The sequence below is a fragment of the Thunnus thynnus genome, chromosome 12, assembly GCF_963924715.1.
Source record: "Thunnus thynnus chromosome 12, fThuThy2.1, whole genome shotgun sequence".
NCBI classification, from domain to species: Eukaryota; Metazoa; Chordata; class Actinopteri; order Scombriformes; family Scombridae; genus Thunnus; species Thunnus thynnus.
The window spans coordinates 9858294-9876976 of NC_089528.1; the positions used below are offsets into that span (position 1 = coordinate 9858294).

The 18683-nt window shown below is 38.8% G+C and overlaps 1 protein-coding gene across 1 annotated transcript in view; it reads left to right on the top strand.

Annotated features, from left to right (window-relative positions):
• The first annotated feature begins 6472 nt into the window (after positions 1-6472).
• slc1a7a (solute carrier family 1 member 7a) overlaps positions 6473-18683 on the top strand; it is a 44254-nt gene continuing 32043 nt past the window's right edge. The window contains exons 1-2 of the mRNA XM_067605246.1: positions 6473-6627; positions 15729-15808. Coding sequence (XP_067461347.1) covers positions 6487-6627; positions 15729-15808 — 221 coding nt within the window. The 5' untranslated portion in view covers positions 6473-6486. The remainder of the gene's footprint in view (positions 6628-15728; positions 15809-18683) is intronic.

The following is an 18683-nucleotide window of genomic DNA, read 5'->3' on the forward strand; positions in this document are numbered from 1 at the left end:
CATCAGGAGAGAAACCACACCAAACAGCACCGGCCTGTGATTTCCAGACATATTCTATTTTTCTCCACCATTCAGCCTTTGAGGAGGTGGAGTCGTTTGTCAGTGACTGTGTTTCAAATAAAGGCAACGTTTCACACCTGCTCTATATAGCATGTGTTCTCCCTTTTTAGCGCTACCTGGGAACAATTTTGTGGATACATGTTACATGTTCACTGAAGCATATCAAGCTTATACATGTAACATGCTGCAAGCACAAAGAAAAGAAATGAGCTTATCTCTCAAAACATCCCTGCTCGTGTCAAGCCCAACCAGTTACCTACTCCATTTCACACCTTCGTAGAAACCATTAAGTTGGAACACGTACAGGTATGCATAAAGGTTGGAACTGCAAGTAATTTATTCCATTTTACAGCCAATGGATTAAGCTTTTGAACAAACTCTTCATGGTGGATTTGAGACAATTCCTGCTTTAACAGTTACTTAACCCTCTTTCTTCAGCACTGAAAGACATGGCAAATCATTTTTTGCCTCTAGGTTTCTCACGCTATACAAGCCAGACTCCCAAGACGTGGATCCAGCAAATTATGGAACTTCATATTTGGAAAAATTAACATGACTGTCTCAACACATAAAGTTTGAATGAGTCTTGGCAAGTGATCAGAAGTGTGAAACTGTTATTTTAAACTCAGGAATGATTGTCAATACTGCTTATATCTCAGTGTCTGCAGGAACTTAGATATCACTTTTCCCCATTTATATTTAAAAATGTGATTATACATACTGTATGAAAACTGTTGAATAAAACAACTTTGTACTGCAAAAAAAAAAACATTGATTCAGAGCTTATTACTCAGAAAATGTAAGAAGGACTTGTCTTGGATACTAATTTTAGATTTTCAGTAGTAATTCCTTATTCGATATTATAAATTGTCTTATGATAAAATCCTGGAAATTGGAATCACTGCAGTTGGTCAAGAAATTGTTCTTCTTTCACTACAGTTTTTGGATTAAAAACAAATTAGAGATAGTGTGCTAATTATGTTTTGTAGAACTCCCCATGAAATTGTCATTATTAACAAAGATCTACTATTCTTTAATTAGAAAGTATAGCTCTAGGTCTGTAACAGAAGGTGAGTAATTACACATTTCCAAAGCATGTATGATTGGAAAAGAGTGAACCCAGCGATTTGAGTGAAATCCCCATGTCCCTTGGCTTACTGTTATGAAAACTGCAATGTGTCAGCACCAGCACAAGGTTTCTTTTTCCACAGGGAGCAGTTCTGAAGGACCTTGAATAGCCTTTTTATGACCTACGACTAAAGTGGCTCTTGGCTTAAATAAGAGACATTTTCTGCAGGTCACAGAAATGGCATTAGCGATTAGTATTTCAGACTAAAGTGGCTACCGCATGCAGGGACCCGCCTGAGTCCATGTCCGCATCTTTGGCTGCAGACGACAGCACATCCCAGAACCCAGTCAGGGATTACGCCGCAGCCTCACACCAGATGTGGCATCTGGGATTACAATTAGAGTAATATCATCCATCATGTGAAAGCTTGTTATGTTAACATAACAGGAGAGCCTCTGCTTTCCCCATGTGTCACACGTGGAGCATTGTTGTTAATGGAAATGAAATAAGCTGTTTGCATTGTGTGGGTCTTCGTTGTAATCAGGATGATGGAGGTCTGAGGTCTGAGTGCGTGTCAGACCTGTGGGGGTGAAACAAGCCAGTTTTCAGCTCGTTTTGTTGATTCCATTATACTCCAATACTCTCTTTTCCTTCTACTTATAACTTTAGAGATGTATCTACTTTGGACCCATTTTCACTCCCCTGGCACCTCCTTCCTTTAATCTCATCTTCCATATTTTCCATTTACTTTTTTTTTTTTAGTTACTTTATCTTCCATTCCCCATATGTATCCTTGTTTGTGTCTCCATCCAACACACCCCCTTTCTTTGCTTTCCTGTTTTATGGGTTGTAACAGGCTGTTTTCCCCGTCCTTCTCTCTAATTGCATCATTATCACAGAGCAGATCAGGGATGTGCACCTGTTGGAGCGAACGTCTACTTTTTGTTTTGATGGTATGGTAGCCATATCATCAATATACCAAAATATAGTCGATGTAAAATGAAATGAAAATAAATTGAAAAATCAAATGACTGATACATTTCAATTTGGTTCAATTGTTGCTGATGTATGTACCGGGATGACCAAAGAAACAGTCATGGCTGTTTTGCACAATCTCATCATATAACCAATACGCACCTATCTCGTTTAAAACACAAAAATTATGATTTATATGCCCATGGCCATCAGATCTTCATTAGATAGATATGTATGTGGATAAAAAAAAATGGAGCCCAGAAATGATAGAATTTATATCTATCATTTTCGCTGATGCACCACACATTAAGTCCTTCATGTTCATGTTCCAGCAGCTATTTTGTACATAACATGCTGTGCATTACAAGTCAGCAAAGCCTTTCAATAAGACATTAGCGTGCTGCAGGCTTTTTGCTTGGAGGACAATTTATTGATGTTTGCACAAAGCCATACACACGGCACAGAGTCAAACTAATTTAATAATATCATTACTGTCTGTCTGTCTGTTTCTCTGGCTCATCAGACACATGATGCTTTATTGCAAGACATCCAGGCAAATCTTCACCATCAGCTTTTGGTTTGGTTCAAGGGGAAGTTGCAGAATGAAAAGAGAGGTCAGTGTCTAAAAGGATTATTTCAAGTTAGAACCAGTGCAGATATAAAACACTGATGGTACCCAGTAACAGAGAATATTGAGTCTAAAGTCTAAGACAATAAATATGGATTTCCAAAAATTCAGTGCTTTAGTACATCTTAACATTGGTTTTGTCATCACTGAACAGTGTATTTACTCAACTGTATAGCCTCTTTTATACAGAGATCCCGTAATATTGCCATAATGAAGACCAGTAACCGCAACTATAGTCACGGCAAACCACATGTTGAAGCAGTGTGAACAGTGCTGTAGTAAGAAAGATACTGACTTTAGAGGGTGCTGTCTTTTTATCGCCTTTCCAAAAGAAAAAACACGCATGCAAAAGTGTAATGGCATGGATTAGAAAGTGTATTTACCTGCTGCAAACTTTTAGTACCTACATCAGTAACACTGTGTTATTTCTGACATTATTTTGTGGGGTTACAGGTTATATTGGAAAAAGCCCCATTCAGGAATGGAACAGCTACTGAGTAGTGTTTTCCCACTGTGGGGTAGGTATGCTACGATATCAGTGTAAGGTAAAGTTTGCAACTCTGTCCCGCTCTTTATTGGATTTAGGTATGACTGCATTTTCTGAGATAGCGTTACATTCACCTAACACAGTGGGTAGTCGTCATCCTACAAGCCTTTTTTGCTTGTAAAAATACAATGAACCATTAAGTTTTTTTATATATATACATATATATATTTAGCAAAGCATCCAAAAAGGGATTGCATTACAACAAAATAACAGTCACACTCCACTGTAATACTGGGGCAAACAAGCTCTACATCCAGTAAAAGAACAATGCTGCTCCAATATTTCCATCCATGTCTTCTTCATGGATCATCACGATGCTGATGTTTTATCTAAGACATGTAGCTTTGGCCTTGTTATATTTACCACTTATGTTTTTTAAGAAAGTTCAAAAAGTTTTAAGTTTTTAAATCATATTATAAGAAAACCAGAAAACCACAGATTAATTTTTGCTTAGTGCCTTCATAGGAGTGCTACAAAGAACATATGTCACATACAGAGTGAAACAGAAGACAACAGGTGTCCCCTCTCTGAAATAGAGACATTAATTATCTCACAAATGAATGCAAATGAAAGCAATAGATAGCTGTCTAGAGTTTGCTTTTTCTCCTTGTATTAGCTTGAATCCTTGATATTAACTCAATTGTGATTCTGTCTTCTAATATTAAAAGCAAAAGAAGATCAAAAGGGTCAGCTACATTTGAACACACACAAAACATGGCCATTACTGTCAGTCTTTCCTGTTACATGCTCCTTAATTGGACTGTGCATGAAGAGCACATGCATGTGGCTTGTGAGGGGCAATCTTTTCTCTTTTTTGTCATATTTATTCACTGATACATGACTGAAGGAAGATTTACTTTTATGATAAAAGCAACAAGAATTCAGTGCAGTTTTTTCCTATAGAAAGAACATAGCATTTTAAAACTTCAAAACAGAAGACAGGGAAATAAAATTCAGTAAAGACAGATAAAAAAAAAATCTTGTCTGTCTGTGATTTATAGATTCATTAAATCCTGCTGACACTGACCGAGACACTTTTCCTAGTGGTAGTGGCCTGCTGCATAGAATAGTGACGGTTTCAAGACACCTCAACACATTCAGTCACACAGTGTAATCGGGGTTCTCAATACAAATTCATTTGTGTTCAATCTAAATAAGGCATGTTCATCTCTCTACCTCTAGGAGGGCTTCACAGCAGATTTGATGAAGTATCATTTCCATTTTTATAGATATTGCATCAAAACACGTCTCTCGGTAGGAGATCATTTCCCTGGATATGAATGGGTTTACAGTAAGAGCGTTTGAAGAATGAAGCTAATTAAGGGGGATAGGCTGGGGTGGTGAAAGGACTCTATCCTATCTGTCAATAATCTTACATCAGGACATGCTCGGAATAATGTTTCCCAAATAACTGCAGTGTGCGCCTTCTGTTCCTGCGTGAACCCTGAGGAATTGTTGAGTGGATGTTTTTATTTTAATGATCATGTGAGTGCTTGCTTGCGCTGTACCTACATAATGATTCCTTTGTGTGTGTTCATGTGCAAGCCCTTCTGTAATGTGGTCATTTTCAGATATTGCTGCATTTTTTTATGTGTGTGAAATAAATAACCCTTTTAGACATCTGCTCTTCAGGTCTTTATCCAATCAGAGCTCTTCACATTTCTCAAATTGTGCTTAATCTGTATGTCTTGGTCTTGGTATCCAGTTTATTTAAAGTATTAAAAATAATTGTTTTCATACATGTCTCAGGTTTGCTAGACTCCATGGTGTATACCCAGCAGACCCTGAAAGTCCATTAGGTCATTGTTAGCAGCATGTGAGGTAGATGCTGACACTCTATCCATCCCTCCTTAATGCTTTTATCACCTCTAGATGTCTGTTGTCTTTAGTCTTTGTTCTTTGGTTTAAATTAGCCAGGTAATTTGAAAATGGTAGATAGTAATGTACCACTCCACCCCTTTTGTCACGCTTTCCATCAGTGCTGAAGATAAAACCCAAGGCCCCATTTCTGTAACACCTGGCATTACACACACCTCTTTTCCTGATAATATCCACACTTTTACAGAGTGTCATTTACATCTGGCCACATCAATATGTTGTCATCAGCCCAACCGACAACTGATGACTCAAGGTACAGCTTAGTAGCTATCCAATCAGCTTGAGGTGTCTAAAGTAACCTTAGCAAATATTCAGGATTTGATGCTACAAATTCACATGTGCAGAGACAGTAATTGCATTTGATTATACCTTACCTCCAGTACTATTAACAACATTTGCTGGCATTTGATTTCCAGCTGTTACACTAAAATTCACATTGTTGTAAATATCACCAGTTGAATGATGCAGAAAATAATGAATATTTCATTCTTGCTTCATTTCTTGTCACTGTGATCAACCTTGAATTTTATCTACACAACCCCTCAGTACATTAAACCTGTGGCGCTGTGAATATAATGAACTGCTGCCCTGTTTTTGTTTTGCACTGTTATTTACCTCATGTCACTTGTTGTACAATTTTTTTTTCTTTTCTTTTTTTTTCTTTTTTTTGTGGTCTGGAACAATCCGCTGTCCAATTGTTCAGAGAGCTCTCTAATCCAGCCTTAGATCTGAGTCGTGCAGCGCGGCCTAATAGGATCGTAGTATTAACCCTGATGACAATACCACCAGCTGTCGCAGAGCCCCCTGTTGGCCACCAGGAGGAACATGTTGGGATGGGGTGGGGGGGGGGCAGAGAGACAGAGAGGGAGGTGACTGACAGGGAGCGAGACAGACAGTGATAGAGAGGGTGTCTGTGTGATGCTTTTAGTCTCATGTGGAATAACCAAGGAAGCAGCTTGGAGAAGGAATAGAGGAACTCCTGAAGTGCTTTATTTTTGGACGCCTACCTCTTTAATTTTACTTTTCACACCTCCCTGTTAACCAAATCCCAACTTTTTTTTCTTTCTTCAATCTTTTTCTCTCTTCCTCCGTTGTTTCTTCTCTCTAAATCCTACCTTCATCAGTCTACATCCATCTATCTCGTCCCACGTGCTGCGTCCAGGCCTTGCTGTTTTCTACAAAGTGCTGGCGGCTGTTGGCTGTGTGCTGAATCTATATGGCTGAATAAGTGGCAAAGGGGGGGCTGCTCTGGTGGGTTTCTCTGAGGGGGGTCGCAAAGTTGCAGTCGGGACCAGGACAAGCAGGAGGAGGAGGAGGAGGTGGAGGAGGATGGCGGTGGCTCTGGATGAAGTGTGGGGGCGGGTGAAGAATGTGTGCAAGCAGAACGGACTGCTCATCCTGTCTGTGCTGGCTGTGGTCATTGGCTGCCTGCTGGGCTTCTTCCTCAGAGGCAAGCAGCTCTCCGAGCAGGTCAGTTGGTTAAAATGCCCGGTAATGATTGTAAACCCTGGTTACCCCTAACCGCACCCATTTGCCCACCCCCACCAAGTGTCTGACTGTGACCCCTTGTCTTCTTCTTAAATGCCAAGATGGATTCAGACACCATGACTCCTAATACAGGAGATTACCCAATTCCCTGTTCCTTACATCTGCCTCTTTATCTCCTCTCCATGTGCTACACACCGACATTTCACAAACACACACACACAAACATGCACTACTATCTTTGAGAGGGCGTTGTATTGACTTACATGAGTTCCCTGGAAGAGTAACCGTGACATTTCTAGACACAACCTTTACCCTAACTTTAACCTAGTCGTGATTCTGATTTTAACCTTCAAACCAAGTCCAAATTGACCATGTGGGGACCCAGATGGGACAAATACACAGACTTGACCACACACACATTACCTTTAAATAAAAATGTTTTCTATAAACCATCTTCTCTTAGCTTCCCTTAGCCCATCCAACTCTACCAAAATATGGTTTCATCCCTGCAATCAACCATACTAAGACCATTCAAGCAAAAGACAGGCTGATTTAATGAATGGTGGATTGCGATTCGGACAGATGGAGTGAGGAAAGGACTGTGCTGATGGTTGTTCAATTTCCCCTGCGAGACTGATGCAATGTTCTTTATCATCACTGCTCACACTGCAAAACAGTTTCAATATTACAGCGTTATAAAGCCTGCTGGCTTTTGATGAGAGAATAAGAAAAATTCTACATGAAAGGGGTTAGTTTGCTCCCAGAAAGGCATTAAGGTTTAGACTCATCCAAAAGTCAATTTGCCTGCTGGCACAAAGAGCATCCCTCAGAGCAGGAACTATGTTTCTTTTCTGCCTTTTTTAGAATGCGAAATGGTATCTCATCAGTCGCTCAGATTGTCTATAGCCTCTCAGATGGACTCCATGGAGAGGGATTGCCGGTGGGGAGATTAGTTGTCAATCACTCACAGAGACATCAAGTCAACAACATACCATTCCGATTCACTTATATAATTCACCCTAGACAGAACAGGAAGTGGAATTATAAAGTTGGAATTCAAAGAGGTTGCTGTTATATGACGATAAACAGGGGAATAACATTTCTGTGGGCAACTGAATGATTATTCCTTTAAGCACTCTGTGTTTGATTATGACTGAAATTGTTGGAAAAAAGAAATGAAAAAAAAGGATTATTACTACTTTTATGTTTGAATTGTGGAGAAAGCCTGAGTCAAACTAAATTTGACTGAAAATCTAAAAAGCTGCAATTTTAGAGGGAGCTTGAAATAATGGGGAAAAAAACAGATTTGAAATTGGGCGCTGACATTATTCCCTTTGGAGGAGGTGTATGTATTTATGATGTAAGATGTGCGTAGTTATTACCATTAACGCTTGAACATGCATGTGCTGTCAGACGAATTTTGAGCAAGAGACGAGGCAACTTCAGATGTTTGTTTTGATCCATGTTTTGTATTAAGGCTAAAGCAATGCTCTGATTATAGTAGCAGTTGTCTTTTGTATATGGAGCACACGCTTCCCTTAAGAGGAATCAGTGTGCATGAGAGCCAACTCGCACTTACACATGTGGAGAATCTCAGTCTCTCACAAATTGCTGATGGAGCTCATAGCACAGTTTAAGTGAACAAAAGGCTAAATCACTTTATCCTCTCACATGGTCTAGTTAAGATACTGCAGGAAACATGTGCAGATGCATCTTCTCTGTGAGTCCAAGTGAAAGTAAGTCTTTGAAAATGTGCGACCATTCCATACTGCCTCTCCTGTTCAGGGTCACAGGGGCCACGGAGCCAGTGGGCTGAATTCATCACAGTGAGCTGACAAAATTAGCCATCATGTCACATTAATCAACAATATATCACTTTATATGGCTCCCAGTGCTGACCACAGCTTTTGGTCTCAAACTGTTTAGCCTTAGCAAACACATCAATTTTACTATACTTTTCATATTTCCTTCTAACCTCTATGACAATATATGATAACAAGACTATGAGTCTGCAGCCATGCTAGCAGGTCTGTGATGCTGTACTAAGGCAAAGTGTTGCTTGCGCTAAATGCCAATATCAACATGCTAACATGCTCACAGTGACAATATTAACATGCCAATGTTTAGCAGGTATAATGGTCGCTGTGTGCACTAACTTAGTTTAGCCTGTTAGTCTGGTAACATTTGCAGAAATGTTAAGCTGAGGCTGATGGGAATGTCATGAATTTGCAGGTATTTAAACCAAAGGTTTGGACTAATTACAATTTTGACTTGCTGGTAGTGCTAGATGAAATGTCAGGGGATCACCACATTCAGTGAATTCATCCTGTGGACGTCTGTATAAAATTTGGCAATCAATCTGATAGTTGCTGAGATATTTCAGTCTGGACCAACCAAGTGCTAGACTGGTATTGCCATCCCTGACACCACAGCACTAGCATGGCTAAAAACACAACAGATCCACTCTAAACAGTGTATGATCTTTGACAAGAAAAAAGATTCTGTGGCTTTCAGACACATCTTGTGGTCTTCATCAGCAGATGGAGTTTACTCAGTTGTCATGGAGATGTTTCAGTTGTCATTAGGCTACTTGACCTACAATAAGTATGGAACTTGATAGCAGGTTGTGTATGGCACCTATATGTATTTCATCTGATGAAGTCCACCAGATTCTGCTAAAAAGCCCTCAAAGAAATCTGGTAATTGGGCCTTGAGTTAAAAAAAAAAATCTATTTCCAAGGTCAGGAACGCTAAAGTATATCTGACTCCATATTAGAACACTTTGCTTTAAATTGAAAATGGTTTTAGAGTTCCTGTTGCTTTAAGCATCTAACTTGTGTTATTACCTAAACTTATTTATTACGTTGAGGCAAATATATTGACTGTGCTACTTATTTTGTTATTATGGTGACAAAACAATCAAAGCAGCTCTTGTGGCTCAGGTCCTCAGCACCGTTGCCAGGGGATGAGGATTTAAACAAGTGACCAACAAATTTTGGAATTAGGGAGAATGGAGGAACAAGGCTCATTTCTGTCTCTGTCACAAACAGAACAATTCAAGTGAAGAATGCAACACTGAGTGGCTCCCAACGTTGTTTTGTTGTTGTTGTTTTCTTAAATTACAAGACATACACCAAGAGATTTTCAATCCCTTCAAGAGAGCAGGAACAGAGCAGCAAGAAACTCTCTCTCTCTTCATCTTTATTTCTGTCACAGTGGAAAAAGGGTTTAAATTTTTTAGTGTAGAATAAAGGGGATGGTGGTGGATTAGAGGCGACTATGTGGCAGCTGGCAGGGTAATGGTGGAGACAAAGGTGAGGACAGTCGAGCTCACACTGCATTCATGAATACAAGGTGAAAGCAAGAGTTCAGGGTGGAGGGGTGTGCGTGTTATGGTGTTAAGCATGTTTAAGAGGTGACTTTTGTGCAATGGATGCAGATTTGTTTTTCTTTTATTGACACGGACTAGTTGGATAATATGATTGGAAGTTAGTTATCAATACAACTGGGCAGAAAGCTTGTCAGCTTGTCACCACAAAAACAGTACTAAATGTTGCTCACAGTGCAAGAGTATCAAACAGTGAATTGTCTCTCTGCATGAATAACCAGCTCTACCAGCTCATTGTGTCAGTGTCAGCACCTTTTAGAAGTGCATTTCTATTGAACAACCAAACTGCTTTCTTCAAGTGAAAAAAAAAAAGTTGACACACCCCTGCAGTTCATTAAATGATACAGACGTTGGTCATAAGACATTCAGCGTCTCAGACGTGACTCAAGTAGATAGGGATTTAATACAAGGTTGGATCCACACGTGTAAAGAGGGGCTTCATACATTTATATACATGTCAGTTTGTACACAAATAGTATGCTAGCACATGGATTTTAAGTGTGTGCGTGCATGTGTGTTTGTGTATATCTATGGTGTGTGAGTATACCAAATGTCTACCAGAAACAGCCAGTGTGTTTGTTCCGCTGTTACCAGATGCCGACGCAGTGACAGCTGTGTTTGTCCATCCTGCACAAAGACAATACAAACCCATGCAGACACACACGCATGCACACGTGCACATACACATTCATGTGTACACTCTTAATACTGTGTCCACAGACTTGACATAAAACAACAAAAAATATATCCAAATGTGCCCCCTCCACACACACAGCCTTTTGGCCCTAAAAGCTCTCTGACTCCAAACCAGAAGCAAAAAGCTTTTACTGCTCAGTCATGTCACTGCACAGATGTGCTGTACTTACACTTAATTTTCATTCCCAACTCTTCACCTTTGGTTTGTTTTTGTACTGCCACTTTAGCATCATGTCTTACTCTCATCATAATATAATAACATGTTTGTTTGGGGGTTTTTTTACAAAATTTTGCTGCAACCTTTTTACTTTGTCTCCAGTTTATAACTTCATACATACTTTACAAGTGTGGTAAGTGAGATGGTTACTGCTTTTAATTTAGACAGTTATTAAGTTATTAAGTTGTTCCCTTTGTTCTGCTTCATAGGGCTTTTTCACATCAGACACTTTAACTTATAGTAGGAAAAGCACAGGTGTCACTGATAACATTAACAATGGCCCAGAACAATACCAGGACCCTGAAACCAAAGCAGCTAAATGGGAGTCAGCCATCATTAATTACATTATCGACACCTGTGCTTGTTCTGCTGTATCATGTCAAAATGTCTGTCATGAAAGACCTATTAGGTAAGTGTCCCCAGACATTTTGTTCCTTTTGGAAAACCTTTGTTGAACCTGCATTAATACATTTTTAGCAACTTGGCGGCAGCACAACAAGACTGACGTAAATTTGTGGGCGGTAAAACTAATACAAAGAGCTGGAAGACAATAAAACAGTAGGGGGATAATTCTCTGTGAGTTCGTCACTATGAGCAACACCTTTTACATCACACATTGTTAATATAAAATGATTGGTTACAGCAGCTTTAAATGTAGCTGACCTGAACAGGAAGGTCATCATGGCTCAATAAGGTGTGTCAAATCTGGAATTGAATCTCACCAAGGATCCCAGTCATTATTCCCTTGTAACTACATATTTAAGGATGCCATAGGTGTCCTTTTTTACAAAACCCATGAATGAGGGCTGAACAGACACATCAACCCATCTCACAATCCATCATCACTTGTGCACAAGAACCTGCCACGTGTTCCAAGTCTTTCTCTTGAGGATTCAATTTTTTCCTGTTGCTCACCACTTAAAGTGCCAATTTTAGTTCTTTTCATAATCAGTCCATATTGCACAAAATGTGAATGCATTATTACCAAAAATCCACTTGCAGTCTCTTGAAATGTGTTATGAATAAGACAATATAAAGTTACCTTTTTAATTGCATGGAAATATAGTTGCAAGATGGGACTATTGAAAATCTGATGAAAGATTCTTATTTTCCTACTTTCAGGAAACCTTTGACATCCAATATTTGAAAGTTGGCTGCTGAATAACAATGCAAAAAAACATAAGACAAAACAAGACAAACAAGAAGCACATGTGGGCTCTGTGTGAAGGATCATGTAAATCTCAGTTTCATATATTGGAAATTTTGTGATACACAGCATTCAACTCTTCTCTGATCCTAGATGAGCACTTTGACACACCAGGAAGAGTTTTAATAAAGGACTTAATAAAAATAATTTAAAAAAGTGTCACATGACTGAAACATGATAAAACAATATAACCCTCAGGGACTGTGAAAGCCTCTGTGGCAGTGAGACCTCATGAATACAGATGAGGAAACAGACATTCAGATATCATTCAATAAAATGAACAAGCCTTTATTATGGTGAATTCTATTTACAGTGACTAATCAAACACATAAATCTAACTGTGCACCTAACAACGCACATGGATGCTTGTGCTTGTGAAGAGTTATGTGAATTCAGCTATATAATGCGAATACACGGTGCAGCTCTGAGCTCTTATTTTTAACCACAGTTAAATAATGTAATTAGATAATAAAGGAGTTAAGTAATCTTTAACATTGTGTCCAGCTGAGCACTGTTGCAGAGAGATGCTCCATTTCTTAATACGGTGTTTTTAAATAGATGTGAGTTAAGTATGCACAGACATCCTCAATTATGGCCAGTCAGCATGGTTATGATTTTTTCTGTGATTAGGTACATTAGTTACATCAGACTTTTTTTAATTGGCCGTTACTCCCTGTAACAGACCACTGTTCAGCACTCATGCACTGAATATTATGTTAAAGTAATGAAAAGAAAGCAGCATAATGAAGCATGGCACTGTGTTTATTAACTGTGCTCGTTTTAAATTAACATTTAAAATGTAAATGTAAGTCAAAAGATACATGTCATTTTCAACCTGACCACATTCAAGCTACCAGGGTGTGAAAAACATATCAGACACAGTTTGCTTTGTTCCCAACTTCCAGCACCAACTTAGAGCCATTTTATTGGGCTTACAGAGGCCTTAAGGTGCCGGGATAGTCAGACTGTCAGACCCGACAGACGTGCTTGTCATGTAGCTTCAGAACTGATCTTCACTTTAAATATCGTCTGAGAATTACATTACACATTACGCATTACAAAATGCAGGACTGCACTCTTTAGCAACTATTGGACCAATTAGTGGTAACATTTTGCAATGCCCCTGTGTTTCAATATTTTTTAACCATGCTTACTTGATAGGAATGGTAATGTCAACAACTCTTGGATGGATTATCACGAAATTCTGTACAGACATCATGTTTTTAGGGCAAAACTAATATGATTAACAAGGTCAACATTATACCTGCTAAAGCATGTTAGCATTGTTGTGAACATGTTAACTTGCTGGCATTGGCATTTAGCTCCAAGCATCACCAAGTAGCCTTACAGAGCTGCTAGCATGGCTGCAGACTCTTTTTTGTCATGTGTTGTGACAGTGCTTTGTGTGTCAGGTCTTTTTTCAAGTTGAATGTGCAGAGAGACAAGAAACAGGGTAGAGAGCACAGGATAACATGCAACAAAGATCCACAGCTGGAATCGAAGTGCGGACATTGCAGTCATGTGGTATGTTTTTTTTTTTTGGAAAAGGTTTATTATATGCTTTAAAATCTATAAAAATAATTTGAATAGACTATCATTTTACATGTAAAGAGACGCACTCTCCGTAAAAGTATATACTGTATGTTCAGGCCATTATAAGAGCTTAAGAATTGCTCGGCTGGTGCATACACCCAAAAAAGTTTCTAGCTCCCAAGTTTGCCTCCGTGTTGTTTGGCCCACTGAATATGCGCATTAGTGTTTCCCTCGCTTGCCCATAGACTTTAGGTTGTGATGACGTCACAGATTTTTAAATTGCTTTTCTCGGCTCAAGGAAGATTTTACAAATATAAAAGCTCCATGGATCAAAAATTCATAATAGAAAGAGTCATAATTGAAGTTGTTTGCAGTTCGAGGTGCCCTGTGAACAGTTTTACAGACGTTTCTTTTACAATGGTGGTCTATGGGGAAAATACTTTGGGCCACATGGGGATTTTTCACTACAATACCGCAAATGACCACTGGGAAAAATTGGCTGCAAGGCTGAGTGGCAGCGCCCTATCCAGCTCTTATTATACATCCATGGTTCAGGTACTGAAAGGCAACAGACAGCATTGACAGGAAATGGTTTTGTGTGGGGTAAAAAGGAATGTCTCTGTTCTCTGGGAGACTATTTCACCAACAAAGAGCATAAAAGCTAAAAGCAGCTTCAGACTTTAGTGCTGGGACAGCATGAGTCACTGTCTCATGACCTCAGGTAACATATTTTGTGAAGCAAGGCCATTCAAGCTTTACGGAAGAGAAAAAATAATCTAAAAGTCAGTTGTGTAAATACTGTGAGCTGGCACAATGTGTTCACTTTTTTCTCTTAGTTTCTCTCTGAACTTTGGCTGCAGCATTAAGAACTGCAACAGCCTCACAGTCTTCTAGGAAGTCAATTAAAGTTTAGGCATTTTTTCCCAATATTTCAAAGTTGTGTATTTCAAAGTGATAAAAACCTGAAAACTTAATATGGGTGACATATTTGTGAATATTGCATTAGTTAGCGTGCAGTAACAAGCTGTAAACTTTGATATACATATTATTACCATTTTAATTGATAAAGCCAACTTGTTAGCAAATAAGTGTCTATTTACACATCCAGCAGACACAAAGCAACATCAGCATTCTTTTGAGTCAAAGCTCTGAACATTTTATGAATGTAAGCCCAATATTCACTCTCCTTTTAATTCTGTTTTTGGTCTCCAGCAACTCCTGAGTAACATTTCTGGCCCTTTAGTTGTTAAATGCTTAGCATCCAGCCACTAACTTTATCCATCTGCTATTTGTTGCTGAGAGGGATGTGTATAGTGGGTTTTTAGAGCTTTTTTTGCTGAAAACAGACCAAAACAATACTATCAGAGTGAGAGTGAACTTAAACAGTAGAGCTGCATGTCAGAAATCCAAAACAATGAGCTGAAAGTTGCTATAAATATATTAAGTGTCAGGTAATTACTCTCCATGGGTTTCTCACTATGAGCGAACTTTTCACATAGAAGTGGGGAAAAAAAAGGTTTATAGCCTCTTTTTTCTTGCCTATTCTTCTAACTCTATTTTGTAACAGTTAACAGTAAAACTTGCAGCACATTGACTAGTATATGTCATAAATGCATTTAATAATTGAATTAATTACATAAAGGTCATCTAGTTCTGAATGATTAATACAATAATGTATTTCTGTATGATAATATATTTCTCAATAAAAGTACAGAGTACCAAAGATTGATCCCTGTGGAACGCCTTGCATGAACTTCTTTTGTAGCCAGTCTCCAATAGAAATATAGTCCAATCATACAAATAGGTCTTTTAACACTATGACAGACAGTCCAACACACTCACCAACAATATGGTTAGATCAATGACGCAGTGTTCAGTTGACATCTGGTTAGTGCAGTGAAAAAACTCCACAGCAATGAGCACTTAACCCTAAAAAAGGAACCTTGCAGGTTATTATACTGAGCAAATACTTACATAATGTGCTTTGGATATATTATACAAGTTTGTGTTATAAACACTATGTTTTTCTCTGTCATTTGCAGGAGGTGAAATACTTCCAGTTTCCTGGAGAGCTGCTAATGAGGATGTTGAAAATGCTAATTTTGCCCCTTGTCGTATCCAGGTAAGAGCAGCACAGCTCCACACACACCCACACATACACACACACAATTTGCCATTTGAATCAAATGCCAAACTTGATAAAAGAGGCATAATTGGGTGAAGGTTGATTTCCAATGCTGGTATGTGCTTTTGAAATAAAATAAGTCAGGTTACAATGAAGAATCAAAAGGAGGAACATTAAACACAAAATATTTTACATTTGCTTGGATATGCTCCTGTGTATCACTATCACCTGCTGATTTTGGTTGCAAATCACATTTCTTTTCATTTTATATTGTAGCTCTTTGACATATTTTGGAGTGAAAATAATGTTGGGTTGCAGTTGCAATATTGGATGGTTCGCAATCTCACATTTCTTTGAATTTCTACTGGACAAAATTAATTCCATATCACTGTACTCTCACTATATTTGTCACTTCAGTCAATCTCCACCGCCTCCATATGAAGTGAGTTTTCCTGCCATATGCTGCAGAATAATTTTGCTAGTAGCACACTGTTGCCTCTGGCAGAGGTAATATCACTTTGAAAATCATCTGAGAAATCGGGGCTGCTGACCCCACATGATGTGGTTGAATTTGCTTTGTAGTGGCTTCAGAGAGAATTGATTATGTTTGTCCTTACCCACCAAGAGGCCTTTGTCCTCCACATGGTCATATTGAAAAGTCTTGTATTGTGGTGTATAACAGAGAGTAAAGCCATCTGAGCATTGGGGGTCCACAATAAGAAGTTTCCTGAAATAGAAAGGATAATTCATTCTTATTGTGTGTGTGACTTTTATGCACTACTGAGTTACTTCATATTGCTTTATGTTGCTCAGTATCTGGTGAAAGCAGAAGTTTTCCACATAGGGTCTGTATAGGAAATCTTAAAATGACATCTGCCCTGGACACCCTGCTACTGTACAAGTGTACAGTAGTGATATATCTTGCATGACTGGGTCCATTTTGTTATTTGTTATCTGCATCATGCTGTTTTTACATTAAATTACCTTTTTTCTTTTTGTGTTTTAACTGGCCTGACTCTGCACCAGTCAATTGTCTGTCCATGGTACTCTCATTGTCAGTCTGGTCATGTTGGTCTATTTTTCTTATACCTATGAACTGGTTAACATCACAAGATATGTTTAACTTTGTCAAATGTGCAGCTTTGTTCAAAGACAGGCCCCAGTGCTCATAAATTGTACAAACCCTTGTCGCATTTTAGTTGGTTATTTAACTATTTATCAGCCTGAAAACCCACCTTTGGCCCATAAACTCAGGCTAGTTTCTTCGGTTTGTTACCCTGGGAAATGTAGGAAATTGATACCTGAATTAGAAGTTTACAAAGCAAAGTGGGGAAATTACATTTTATCATAGAATAACTCTGGACTCCCTTACTGCCAGACAAAAACATCAATATTAGACAATTCTGCAAAACCCACAATTATATTATGCAATTACATTGCATTAAAGCTGAATGTGTTGCATGCTTGTCATCCACCACCTCAACCTCCATACCCCTACATTGGCTTTGCTACATATAGGGCACACTACTTCCTGCATTGGCATTGGATGTAAAACCAAGGTTTTTTACACACTGGTACTCTGGCTGTGCATGACTGTATGGTGATTAATGTAGATAAAAAGTACAACCTCGATGAGATTTTTAAAGTAATTATCTCTTTAAACATCAAGGATTGAAGGGTAATGTACAGTTGTATGCAAAAATTTGGGCACCCCTTGACAAATAACATATTTGGTGATTTTTTTAAATTGAAAAGATATAAACACAGGCTCTTTAGGATATGGGGGAAAAACACAATATGTCTGCAAACATTAATGCATAGTAACTTTTTATGTCATAAATTGAGCAAAAATGTAAAAAAAAATAAATAAATAAATAAAAACATCATTGTGGCATGTGCAAAAGTTTGGGCACCATAAGAGTTCCGAAGTCTCAGATTCGTTTTACAAGGTCTCAGTCCTTAATCAGCCCATTGGGCCTGAGGCATGTCAGCCATTGTCATTAGGAAATGTCAGCTGGTGCCAATTTCAAAGCTTTACAAATTCTCTCACTCTTCAAGCCTGATGCAAACATTCAGCAACCATGGGTTCCTCTAAGCAGCTGTGTAAGACTGTGAAAATGAAAGTTATTGATGCCCACAATGCAGGGGAAGGACAAGAAGATAGCAAAGCGTTGTCAGCTTGCAGTTTCCATAGTGCAAAATGTAATTAAGAGATGGCAGTTTAGGGCAACTGTGGAGATCAAGATGAGACCTGGAAGATCAAGAAAACTCTCAGAGAGAGCTGCTCATGTGCTGGTTAGAAAGGCAAATCAAAACCCCCATTTGACTGAAAAAAACCTGCATGAAGGTTTAGCAGACTCAGGAGTAGTCTGTGCACCGTTTCACTGTGCAGATGATGCTTGCACAAACAAGACCTTCATGGAAGAATCAGAAGAAGAAAACCTTACCTGCATCTACAACATAAGTATACAACGGAACAGCTACAGAAACCTGATGCGATTTGGAAACAAGTGGTGTGGACTGATGAAGTTCAAATAGAACTCTTTGGTCACAATCAGCAAAGGTATGTTTGGAGAAAAAAGGAGTAGCATTTCATGAAAAGAACTCTTTTCCAACTGTTGGCCATGGGGGTGGATCTATCATGCTTTGGGGTTGTGTTGCAGCCAGAGGCATAGGAAACATTCTTCCCTCCATTCATGTGCAGGTGGAGGGAAGAATGGATTTCACTAAATACCAGCAAATTCTGGAGGCAAACATCACACCATCTGTAAAAAGGTCAGCAGGCAGAAGGTTTTGGAATTACCCTCACAGTCCCAAGACTTAAACATAATTGAAAATCTGTGTGTAGCCCAAGGATAATGCATAACTAGAA